Raw genomic sequence first — 12,136 nt, 5'->3', positions numbered from 1 at the left:
CCTCCCTTTCATTCATCATCCAGACTGAACCTCCACTTACCTTTTCCTCACCCATCCTCCCACATCCTGCGTCTCTCTACGTTTGTTTTTGTCTCCTTGTTGCTGGTTTCTTCGTCTCTTTACGGTCACCTGGTCGGTTTTTTGTCGTCGTGTTGCAGAGCTCTGAGGTTTTAAAGCAACAGATCTTGTCTTCAGCTGAGGAGCCTGTAGGTTGACGTGATCATGAGTGTTGTCGGTTTGTCTCGATGTGGAATTTATATTGAGTGCTTTCAAACTGACCCGGTTACATCGTCAGCGTCAGAATTAAACCTCTGGTCAAGGCTCTGAACACATCACAGCTTCCTGCTCTGACGGACTGTGGAGCTGAAGGAGGGTGAAGATGTGAAGCTGCAGCCTGACGTTCTCCACGTCTGCAGCAGATCTGAACTCAGGTAGCACAGCGTCCTCGGGGATCCTGACCACAGCTCATTAATCAGCCGGGGGCCACACAGAGGCCCCGTGGGGGCATCACGCTACGCCTCACAGAGCGGACCTCACAGAGCCTGGGTGGAGGCAGGACGCCCCCATCGGCCAGCAGCATGTCGCCCTCTGGTGGCCACACTAAGCCCTCTGAGCTGCAGCAGCTTCTGGCTGTTTGCACTGCTGAGGGCTTCTTCACCGCAATGTGCAGTCCTGAAGCTCCACGGAGACACAACAACGGGACTTCTTGGGCATTTGGCATCTGTTTGGCTTTGTTTTTTATCTCTATGGTGGTTTTGAGTCCCTCTGTGCTTAGTTTGTGCTTATTTTTGCAGCTGTTTTGTGTCTCTTTTTTGATGTTTTTATCTCTTAGTGGTCGTTTCATTTCTGTTTTTGGTCATTTTGTGCTTTTTTGCAGCCTTTTTAAGTGTGTTTCTGGATGTTTTTATCTCTTATTGGTCGTTTTGTGTCTCTGTGGTCATTTTGCATCCATTTTTGGTTATTTTGTACTTCTTTGCAGCTGTTTTGTGTCTCGTTGTGGATGTTTTTATCTCTTAGTGGTCATTTTGAGTCCCTCTGTGCTTATTTTGTGCTGTTTTGCAGCCGTTTCGCATCTCCCCAGGGTCATTTCATGTCTCTTTGTGGTGAGTTTGTGCTTCTTTGCAGCCTTTTAAAGTCAGTTTCTGGATGTTTTTATCTCTTAATGGTTGTTTTGCGTCTCTTTGTGGTCATTTTACATCCCTTTGTGGTTATTTTTGTGCTTTTTTTCAGCTGTTTCGTGTCTCTTTTTCACCATTTTTATATCTTTGTGGTCATTTTGTGCTTTTTTTTTCAGCTGTTTCGTGCCTCTTTTTGGACGTTTTTATCCTTTAGTGGTCGTTTTGTGTCTCTGTGGTCATTTTGCATCTCCTTTGGGTCATTCTGTGTCCCTCTATGCTTATTTTTTGCTTTCTTTGTAGCCGTTTTGTGTCTCTTTTGAGCCTTTTTTTTTAATCTCTTAGTGTTTATCTTGTGTCTCTTTGTGGTCATTTTGCATCTCCTCAGGGTCAGTTTGAGTCCCTTTATGGTGGATTTGTGCTTCTTCCCAGCTGTTTTATGCTTCTTTTTGGATGTTTTTACCTCTCAGTGGTCATTTTGAGTCCATTTGTCGTGATTTTGTGCTTTTTTCCAGCCGTTTTCTGTCTCTTCTGTGATGTTTTTATCTCTTAGTGGTCATTTTGCGTCCCTCTGTGGTGATTCTGAGACTCTCTCACAGCTGTCTCGCGGCTGTTCATAACTCTTTGGTGCTTTTACAGGTGGGATTTTCCAGAAAAATACCCTCTGGCTGTTTCTTGCTCCCGTTACATTTTTCCTCACTGTGGGCTCATTTTTCACTCCAATATAAAGTCCTGCAGCTCTGTGGACGCAGTGCAACCGTGACCAGACGTACAGAGAACTCAGAAAAAAAAAAGAAGACGTTTCTTTCATTATTATTCTTCCAAACTTTCAATATATTTGGATAAATGTCCTCTGATGTCACCAACACTTGTGTGAAGATTTGGTGAAATTTCCCAGATAAACAGCCTCATTTTAGCATTTTTTTAAAATAGAAAACGTGCTTTTCAGACGTGTCGGTGGGTTTCGGGGCTCAGAGAGTTCACCTAATGCACAGAACCAGCTCACTTCTCCCACCGGGTCGGATTTATAGGAACATTTCTGCATCATAAAACGTCTGCGAGTCCACAAATCACATGCAGATTGGATGGAAAACTCCTTGGTTTGCACTGCGCCCGGCCCCGGCGTGAAACAAATGTAGTGCCATAAAAACTACAGCGTTTTCTCCACTAATGTAATGGAGCAGGAATAATATAAAGGCCCCGGAATGAACGGAGGAACGTATGTTTGTATTCAGAGGAGCGGCGGCCTCGCTTCAGCAGCTTCCGTCTCTTTTATCTCTCTGGCGACACTTTCCATTTATAGCGTGTTGAATTAGAATATCGAGTCCTTGACCCGCACATGCACACATGTGCACGGGAATATTGCATTAGTCATCTGCGGTTGGAGGCGCCGTGTGTATTTGGGTCAGCGGACGCAGGTTTCTTTATGGAAATTCAGCCCAGCGCTCCCGGAGCCGGCAGCAGAATCCACCAGAATCGGATTCACACGATTGTTCTGAATCAGCAAAAAAAAACGCAATTTAGAAAATCCTCGTTATCGTTCCTTCAAGACGGAACGATGCGGCAGCGAGGGATCGGTTTAATGATCTGAGACAAACAGGAAACCAGAAGCCAGACCAGAGTCCAGGTTTGTTCTGACGGTATCTGGTGGTTCTGGGTCACAGCGGTTCTTCTTCTTCTTGGTCTCCATCAGCTGTAGTTTCTTTGCAACAGTTTCCCCATGCAGACCATGCAGTTTGTCTCTGTGGTCGTTTTGTAATGTCTGACGGTTAATTTGTGCCTCTTTGCATCCGTTTGGGTCTGTTGCAGTCGCTGCTGGTCGTCTCTGGGGTCAAGTTGTCCACTCTTACGGCCATTTTGTGTCTGTTTTGTGCTTATTTGCCAACATTTTACATCTCTTTTCGGATAACTTTGTCATTTTGCAGCTGTTTAGTGTCCCATCGCAGTTGGCATGCGTTGCTTAACGATCTTAAGAGTCCCTTTTGATCAGTTTGTGTCTCTTTGTAGACACTTTGCGTCTCTTTTCGGTTGTTTCGCATCTCCTTGTGTTCATTATGCCCCTTATTACCATCATTTTGTGGCCATTTTGTGTCCTTGCGTCTTTGCAGTTGTGTTGTCACTTTATGCAGTCCTGTGGTGTCTTTGCAGTCTTCTGGCAGTCGGTTTGTGTCTGTGGTCATTTTGTGTCTGTTTGTGGTTGTTTTGTGTCTATTTTTGGTTATTTTGTGTCTTTGTGTGGTTGTTTTGTGTCTCTTCGTAGACAGTTTACATCTCTTTGCAGTCTTTTGACGTCTCTTTGTGGTCATTTTCGTTCTCTTTGGGGACATTTTGTGTCCTTTTGCAGTTGTTTTGTGTCTGTTTGTGGTCATTTTATGTCTGTTTGTGGTTGTTTTGTGTCTTTTTGTCGTCTTGAACATCCCTCCCTATGCTGCCCATCATGTGTGTCTGCGTACCATTTGCCGTTGCTGTCCAGCTCACCGTCACCATCAGTCGGAGTCTCATATCCAGACCAGTGTCCCGCCGGCGGTCACCATCTTGGTCAGCTCGGCTGCTGCTCCAGCTGTCGGCGTTGTGTTTCATTGCGTGAACGTTCTCTGTTGTTTCTCTCTCGCTGCACATCTGTCTGCTTTTCCACCCAAATAGCGTTCCTCTGACATTAGATCTTCTTATTTCATCCGTTTGCTCTGAGCTTCACATCTGTCCATCGCTGAGCTTTGTTGTTCACGTTTTCACCTACAGTTCACGCCGACGTGCTTCGCCGTTTGTCGCCGAGTGCGTTTCCCCTGGAGGACGAGTTAAAGGAGAAGATGTTGTTTTCTTTGCTCTGTGTGCAGCAGACGTCCAGCTGAGCTCCCTGCGGCGCTCAGCGTTGTCTTACGTAACTGTCGTTACTGTAGTTTGTTCGCCTCCACATGAGGCCGAACGCTCGGCTGCTCCCGTCCAGCAGCAGGAAAGCTGAAGGTGGCGCCGGAGAAGGTCGGAGCAGACGGATGAAGATGTTCACAGGGTGGTGCTGCTAGACTTTACTGTGACATCAGTTAGGCAACTTTTAGAGGCCGTTTGTCGTCATTTTGTGTCTCTTTGAGGTGGTTTTTAAATCTCTTTGTGGTTGTTTTGCCTCTGTGTGGTCGTTGTAGCTCCTTGTGGTCACTTTGCATCTGTTTACAGTTGTTGTGCACCTTTTGTGTCTCTTTGCAATCATTTTGTGTGTCTTCGTGGTTGTTTTTGCTTCGGTGTAGTCATTGTGCGTCTCTTTGTGTTCACTTTACGTCTGTTTACGGTTGTTGTGCGTCTTTTTGTGGCACTTCGTGTCTCTTTCTGGTCATTTTGTGTGTTTTTATGATCATTTTGAATCTCTTCGAGGTCTTTTTCTACTTCTTCGTGGCGGTTCTGCATCTCTTTTGGTGATTTTGTCTTTGTGGTCATTTTGTGTCTTTTTTAAGTCATTGTGTGTGTTGTTTTGCGTCTTTTGTGTCTCTTCGTGAATGTTTTGCGTTACTTTGTGGACAGTTTTTATCTCTGCGATCATTTTGTGTCCTTTTGTGGTCATTTTTTTAATCTCTTTAGAGTGGTTTCTCATCTCTTTGTGGTCGTTGTGCGTCTCCTTGTGTTCACCTTGTTTACGTTTGTTGTGCGTCTTTTTGTGGCGTTTTACATCCTTTCAAGCTCATTTTGTCTCTTTGGGGTCATTTTGTGTGTTTTTATTATCATTTTATGTCTCTTCAAGGTCTTTTTCTACTTCCTGGTGTTTCTGTGACTCTTTGTATCATTTTGTGTCTCTTTGGAGTGATTTTGTGTCTCTGTCGTCACTTTGCATCAGTTTTTGGTCAATTTGTGTCTATTTGTGGTCATTTTCTGGCTCTCTGACGTCGTGTTGTGTCTATTTGTGGTCATTTTGTGTCTCTGAGCTCTCTGTGCGTCTCTTTTTGGTGATGTTGCGAGCCAACAGCAGACGTGCTCGGCTGGATGTTTGGATGTTTGTCGTGAACAACAACGTCGTCCCAGTTTCCCAGCATGCCTCAGGACCGAGCGGCGTTTTCCCTCCCACACCGACTCGGAGCGGCAACGAACCCTCCCCCTTCGTTAGGCTAATTAATGGAGCGTTTACGCCCCGCTGACACACAAACGCAACAGATGACAAACGCTGCGACGTGCACACGCTCGTGTTCGGCTGCTTTGAAATCACATCAAAGGAGGATTTCGCCGTTTTTTAGTCGCTGCGTTGTTCCGTTTGTCTGCAGCACAGAGAGCGTCTTCACTCGACACCCGTCACGTGTCTGCAGGTGGTTTTGGTTTCTGAAGAGCAGCAGCGTTGTGGCGCTCTGCAGACGGAGTCGTCTGGTGTCGCCTCGGCGCTGAGACGAGCTGCAGAGCTTCTCCTGCTGCCACCAGGTCTCCTGTCGTCCTCTGACCCTCCCCACGGTGGAAAAGCTGTTAAATTATATTCTTTGTGATTCTCGCAGCGGTTTGTGATCCACAGAGCCAGAGGTTGTTCAGTTTGGCCTCGCAGCCGCGGAGCTGCTCTTAATAAATCTGTGGAGGTTTTTCAGGTGGAAATTTTCCAGAAAAATAGCCGAGACTTTCCCCTCCGGCTGTTTTTGGCCGCCGTTACATTTTTCCTCGCTGTGGACTCATTTTTCACCGAAGTCCTGCAGCTCCGTGGAAACACAGCGACCACGAAGGAGGAGAGAGGACTCAGACTGACACCGTTAGGATGACGGAGACCTGAAGCCAAAGAAAAACGTTTGGCTTTAACATTTATTTTACAAAAACAGAAATTAAACAGCTTCTAACGAACTGATTTTCCTGTTTCCTACAATTACAGCTAGTATCTAAAATCAAACTGTAAATAACGTCCACAGTAAAACAAACGGTGACTCGTTCATCATTTTGTCCTTTTGAACTCGTCTTTAAATGTCAGTAAAAGTTGAACTTCAGTTGCTGCTGCTTCAGTTTGATGCAACTCAGCCGCTGTTTGCTTCCAGTCGGACCACGGAGTAAAGAAAAAGAAAAACCAGCAAGTTTGTAGAATGAATTATGTTTTTTGTTTCATATGTAGGTTAAAAATAAAATATTTAAGTTGGAAAAACTGGAAACCTAAGGTTGAAGCAATGTTCCTTTGAGGTTTTGTTGTTGTTTTGTGGCTGTTGTGTCTCTTATTTAGCTCATTTTATGTGTTTTGTGGTGGTTTTGCATCTTATTTTTGTTCTTTTACACCTTTTTGTGGCAGTTTTGTCCTTTATTTAGGTCATTTCATATCTTTTGTGGTGGTTTTGTATCTTGTTTTGTTGGTTTTACATGTTTTGTGGTTGTTTTGTTCTTTGACATGTTTGGGGGGTGTTTTGTGTCTTATTTATGTCGTTTTACATCTTTTTGAGGCTGTTTTTTTCTCTTCGGTCATTTAACATATTTTGTGGTGATTTTGCACTGTATTTTGGTAATGTTGTGTCTTTTTTATGGGTGTGTTGTGTGTTATTTTGATCATTGTATTGTTTATGTGGATGTTTTGCGTCTTATTTTTGTCATTTTACACCAGTTTTGTCTCTTACTTAGCTAATTTTACATCTTTTGTGGTGATTTTGTGTCGTATTTTGGTCATTTGACATCTTTTTATGGCTGTTTTGAAGCTTGTTTTGGTCATTTTATAGTTATTTGGTTGTTTTGTGTCCTGTTTTTGTCACTTTACATCTTGTTGGTGTTGTTTTGTATCCCAGTTTGGTTGTTTTATGTCCTTTTGTGATTGTTTCCTGTCACACAGGGGTTTACTTTTAGACTGTTTGACTCGTTGAAATTTTAGTTTCTGTGACGTTACGAGCGTCCCCGATACGCTCTTCTGTGCACGTTTGAAAATAAAGCCAACATCTGTTCATTCTGGTTGCGTTACATCTGCTGTGGTTCTGGAGGAGAAGCTTCAAGCGTGCAGTTAAACGGTCGTATTTTAATCCTAAACAGGATATTTTTCCACCCTTAGCCAAGTTGTTTTGGTTTCTAAACCCAAGAAAGTGAGTGAAAACTGAAAGTAAACAGAAAATGAAACTCAAGTCCAAGACTGAAGATCTGTGGTTCGTCTGAGGATGTGAACTCGATTACGTTTCCTTTCAAACTAAACTGAAAACACAGTTTAGTTGCATAAGAAGAGTGGTTTTGTGACGCGGGTTGAGGTGTCATCACAGCCTTCAGGAGAGTTTTAAATGATCAAAACATCACAATTTTCTGCTCAGATTTGTTCGTTTTCAGCCGTTTATTCCGTATTTACGGTTTCTGGCTGAACATTGGTGTCACTTCAGTGTCTCTTTGTGAAATAATGACACACTTTCCAAACCCGTCGGCTGTTTCGGGGCTTTCAGAGGCTTCGGTCGCGTTCAGTTTCAAACACGAAGCGAGGAAACGTGGCGACTCCTGCAGCCCCGACGCTTCCTGCTGCTTCCTGAACGCTCACCGCCTCCCGTCTGTAAGCGGCATCCGTCAGACGGCGACAGCAGGGCCATAAAGACGAGAGCCCGGCTCTGAGGAAGCACATTAGAGCTCGGCGGGGCGTCTTTATGCGTTCACCGAGGGCCCATATCGGCCCTCTATTGGGTTCAGAGGGCCACGGCTTCGGATGCAAAGGCAATATACACGGAGCATAAAGCACCGCCGGCTGCAGGTGAGGGTCGAGAACGTAATAAAGAACCATCCTTCACCTGCTCGTAAAAAGCGTCAGGAGTTCGGCTCTGCAGCAAATCTGCGAGCGGCTCGTCGCGCCTCGTTTTCGGCTGGAGACGGACGGCGGTCGATGATGATTCACCGCGTCGTAAACGGCCTCGTAACTCCGCTTTGTTTTCCCGTAACCGCGACAGAGAAAGTCGCAATCACCGCCTCTAATTACAAGTGTTTTTATCTCTAATTAATTTAACGTGATTCACGGCAAGAGGCAAGAAACTCCGGCGCCCTCGTTAACGTTTCCACGAGAAAAACACGACGTCCCCGTTGTTCCCAAACGAGACTTCTTCAGCTTCTGTTGGTGGAAGCTGCACATCAACAGATGAAACTCACTTTAAGGCAAAAAAAACCAAACAGACATCAGCCTGAAACGTCCCCGTTTATAACTGGCATTAAGAGAACCATGTACAGGTTTTCTGAAATATGCAAATGAGGTTAAAAATGCACAAATTTGCAATAATTTCCAAAACGTGACAGAGTTTGTTTCATTTTGTTTCAGGGTCATTGATTTTTCCAGAGGCGGGTTTTGGGGATATTTTCTTTTTATGGCTTCATAAATCAGAGGATACTGTCCACACCCTGGAAAAAAATCCATTTTCTCAATGTTTCTTTTTTTATGAATAAAACGTCCAATAAATCAGGCTGTGACTGAGACGTGAACAAACACCTTTATAGGAACATAGACAGGAATGAAACCGGAGAGTTTGGTTTCTGCTTATGTCGGAAAATAGCAATAAAGTATTAATAGACGTTAATAAATATATAAAATGTCTCTAAAGTGTCTCAAAAACATAAATAAAAGCGTAAAAAAATAATAAAACAGCCCCCAAATATCAAAAACCTATAAAACGTAAAAGAAAGGTTTACAAAAAATTAGAAAGTATCCCAAAAAATGTAAGAAAATGAACAAAAAACAAAAATAAAAGTGTAAAAAAAAGGAATGAAACAGCCCCAGAGTATTAACAAGCCATAAAATATGAACAAAAGGTTGAAAAATATTAATAAAATGTCCAGAAAATGTAAGAAAATAAAAATAAAATGCCTCAAAATATCAGTAAAATGTCAAAAAAGAATAAAATATCAGAAGAATGCAAACAAAAGTCAGAATATTTCAAAGACAGTCGGATTCCCAGAGTCACAGAAAGACGTGTTTAGTTTAACCAGCAGATGAAGGAAGTTAGTTTTCATCACACACGCTGATACGAGCCGTGAAAGTTTACCCAGAATGCACTTCTCTCTGCTGCAGTTTATTGTTCAAACAACAATACATCCCATAATACTGATGCTCACAGTTAGTTATTGAGAAAATGAACAAAAAACCAGATTTATTGTTTGGATCGTGACGCCTGGATGGATGTAAAACTGATCTGGCTCCAGTTTTATGTGTTTATCTCCTGAACTGATGACGTTATGAGGCTCAGAAATGATGGAAAAGTCCATTAAAACACAATGTTTTATGCACTTAACGACCTGTAATTCTAAAAACATTCACAGTATGAAGGTGAAACTTTGCAAGGCGTCATGAGATGAACTGGAGTTACCGTTGATAAAGAATCATCTGATTCTGAGGACGTCTTGATGGAGGAACTCACTGATTTACTTTGATCTTTGTGGCTTTGCAGCTCTACATCCAGACGACCACGCTGACCATCTCCATGAACCTGAGCGCGTCCGTCGCCCTCGGGATGCTCTACATGCCCAAAGTCTACGTCATCATCTTCCACCCGGAGCTCAACGTGCAGAAGAGGAAGCGCTCCTTCAAGGCCGTCGTCACGGCGGCCACCATGTCCACCCGGCTGTCCCACAAAGCCAGCGACCGGCCCAACGGCGAGGCCAAGACGGAGCTGTGCGAGAACGTCGACCCCAACAGTGAGTACGGCCCAGACCCGAACTGTGGCACCGTTTCAACAGGAAGTCCTCCGACGGGTCGCGATTTAAACATCCAGCAGGTTTCTGTCCAGACGCTGGAAACGTCCCACATTAGTCACATCTTCTCTTTACTGTCGAGAGCCACATGTTCAGACTGAACTCTGGTTTTTAACTCTTATTTCATTTGGTTTGTTGCTGCAAATAGCAATTATTTTCCAAATGAACTAAAAAATCATCAAAAAACGACTCCTGCAGCCCAAAGTGACGTCTTCAGATTGATTTCTCACTAATATTTCAGAGTAGAGCTGCAACTAACGATGATTTTAACTGACAATCAATCTGTCAATTGATCAATTTGTTGTTTTCTCTATAAAAAGTCAGAAAATGGTGAAAAATGCTGATTAGCGTTTTCTATAACCCAGATTTATTCAATTTAGAGGAGAGAGGATGAAAGAAACCAGAAAGTATTCACCTTTAAGAAGCTGGAATTTAAAATGTAAAAAAAAAAAAGAAAAGAAATTACTCAAACTGACTTAATGATGATCAAAACAGTCGGCGATTAATTTACAACGATTTATGGTTGCAGCTGCGGTTTGACTGTTTCTGTTTGTTTCTGTGAAATATTACACAGAATGAATTTATCAGCGTAAAACAGGAGACGAAACGACATCATAATGATCAGAAGAGCAACGTTGGTCAAACAAATTAATAACGACGGGAGGCGACCGTTACATCACATTCATGCTAAGCTAAGCTAAGCGCTCATATTTACTGAACATGTGACTCTCAGCGGCAACCAGAAGGCTTTTTTTTTTTTTTTTTTTTGACTCTCAGCGGCAACCAGAAGGCTTTTTTTTTTTTTACTATAAGCTCCGTTAGCGACGCGTTGCCACCGCCGCTGTTCATGAATCAGGTTCGTTAGTTTTCACAACTGTGTCTCCGAGAAACAAACAACATTCAGCCTGCAGACTGAATTCATGTGTAGTTATAATATCTGCACGCTAACGCTACACGTAGACGTTCAGCAGTGCATTTAAACGCTGGTTTCTAAAGTCCATTTACCTTCAAATACAGTCGTGATAATCCGACCCTTAACAATCCTAAACTTTGCTATCTGACAGGTTTTTAGGAAAAACTAGCAGAACCCATAAAAACAGCCTTAACATAGCGACAGCCTTGGATTCTGACTCCGACATGACGTTTTATGTCACCAATCAGGATAACGGCGTATTATCTGACTGAACAATCCCACAGATTGGCTACGTTCACACTGCAGGACTTGATGCTCAATGAGGATTTTTTGGTGAAATCCGATTTTCTTGTGAGTTCCTTCACGTTTCCAGTTAAATGCGACTTGAATGTGATCTGCTGTGTGAACTTCATACGACCCAAAAGTAAACACGGATGGTGGAAACAGACGTGTGACCGCTAATTAAACTAACATCAGCAGCCAAGTACTGCCTGTGCGTTCCGGACACTTCCACCGGTTAGTTAGGCGTGAAATCCAGCAATACTTATAACAACTGTAAACAATAAGTATTAACAACTAATGAGCCTTCCAGCATCAAGCCCTCCTCGTATCTCCACCTCCGTCTTGACAATCCGACAGCCTTGCTATCCGACATAAAAGAAGGTTTTACATTTAGTGTTGGATTATCGAGTCACGACTGTAAAATTAAAGACAAGTTGCATTTTCATGAAAACTCAGAAGAACGGGCTGAATTCTAAATTAATTATGAATGTAAAGTGACTGTACGCATATTTATCTGTGAAGCTCAACAGTCACTTGGATATTTCCACTTCGACTTGTTGCCTAAAACCACCTGCGGGACGTCGAAAGCCCGGAGCTTTGTGGACCCTCCATCCGCCCCGACCACCTCACAGTTCGCTCAAACAGAAACGACGGCTTCATCTCCCCTACTAATACAACGTAACTTCTCGGAGACACAGTCGGCTCTCACTGTTCCACCACATCGATCAATCAGTCTCAATCAGACTGATCGATCGCCTCCTCCTCTGATGAGAATATTTTCAGTGACAGGAAACACATTTTTGCTCGTTGACAGCCGGCCGGACAGAACGAGGAGGAACCATCAAACTGTTTTCAGACACCGAACAGGCGATTGATTCCTAAAGAAAACACCTGTCGGACGCATCGATCGGGATAATTGCCGGGCGAAGCCTCTCGGTTCTCCCGTGACGGATTAATACGACTTCTCGCAGTGTTGATTATTGGATGCGCAGGAAGAAAAAAACTGATAAAATGTTATCAGGTATGAGCTCAGTGTGAATTCTAATAATTTCTGCCTCCGTGATAACAGAACGGAGGAGCACAAATCTGCAAATTATGAAACCGTCGGCGAATTTTTAACGAGGTAAACACGGGTTCATTACGAGATAATCGATGATTCTAATCTGAATATTAATCCTCTGAACCCCAAAAACCCATC

General features: G+C 43.4%; 1 protein-coding gene across 1 annotated transcript in view; it reads left to right on the top strand.

Annotated features, from left to right (window-relative positions):
* The window catches only part of LOC103368898 (metabotropic glutamate receptor 7-like), a gene marked incomplete at its 3' end in the record, with an annotated part of 228,378 nt that extends 218,692 nt beyond the window's left edge, over positions 1 to 9,686 (top strand). Inside the window, exon 9 of the mRNA XM_008297428.1 lies at positions 9,440 to 9,686. Coding sequence (XP_008295650.1) covers positions 9,440 to 9,686 — 247 coding nt within the window. The remainder of the gene's footprint in view (positions 1 to 9,439) is intronic.
* Between the last annotated feature and the right edge of the window lie 2,450 nt (positions 9,687 to 12,136).

Source organism: Stegastes partitus, unplaced genomic scaffold, assembly GCF_000690725.1.
Source record: "Stegastes partitus isolate 25-593 unplaced genomic scaffold, Stegastes_partitus-1.0.2 Scaffold1218, whole genome shotgun sequence".
In the NCBI taxonomy this organism is placed as follows: domain Eukaryota; kingdom Metazoa; phylum Chordata; class Actinopteri; family Pomacentridae; genus Stegastes; species Stegastes partitus.
Note: the sequence above shows the minus strand (reverse complement) of the source record. Positions and strands in the feature narration are given on the sequence as shown.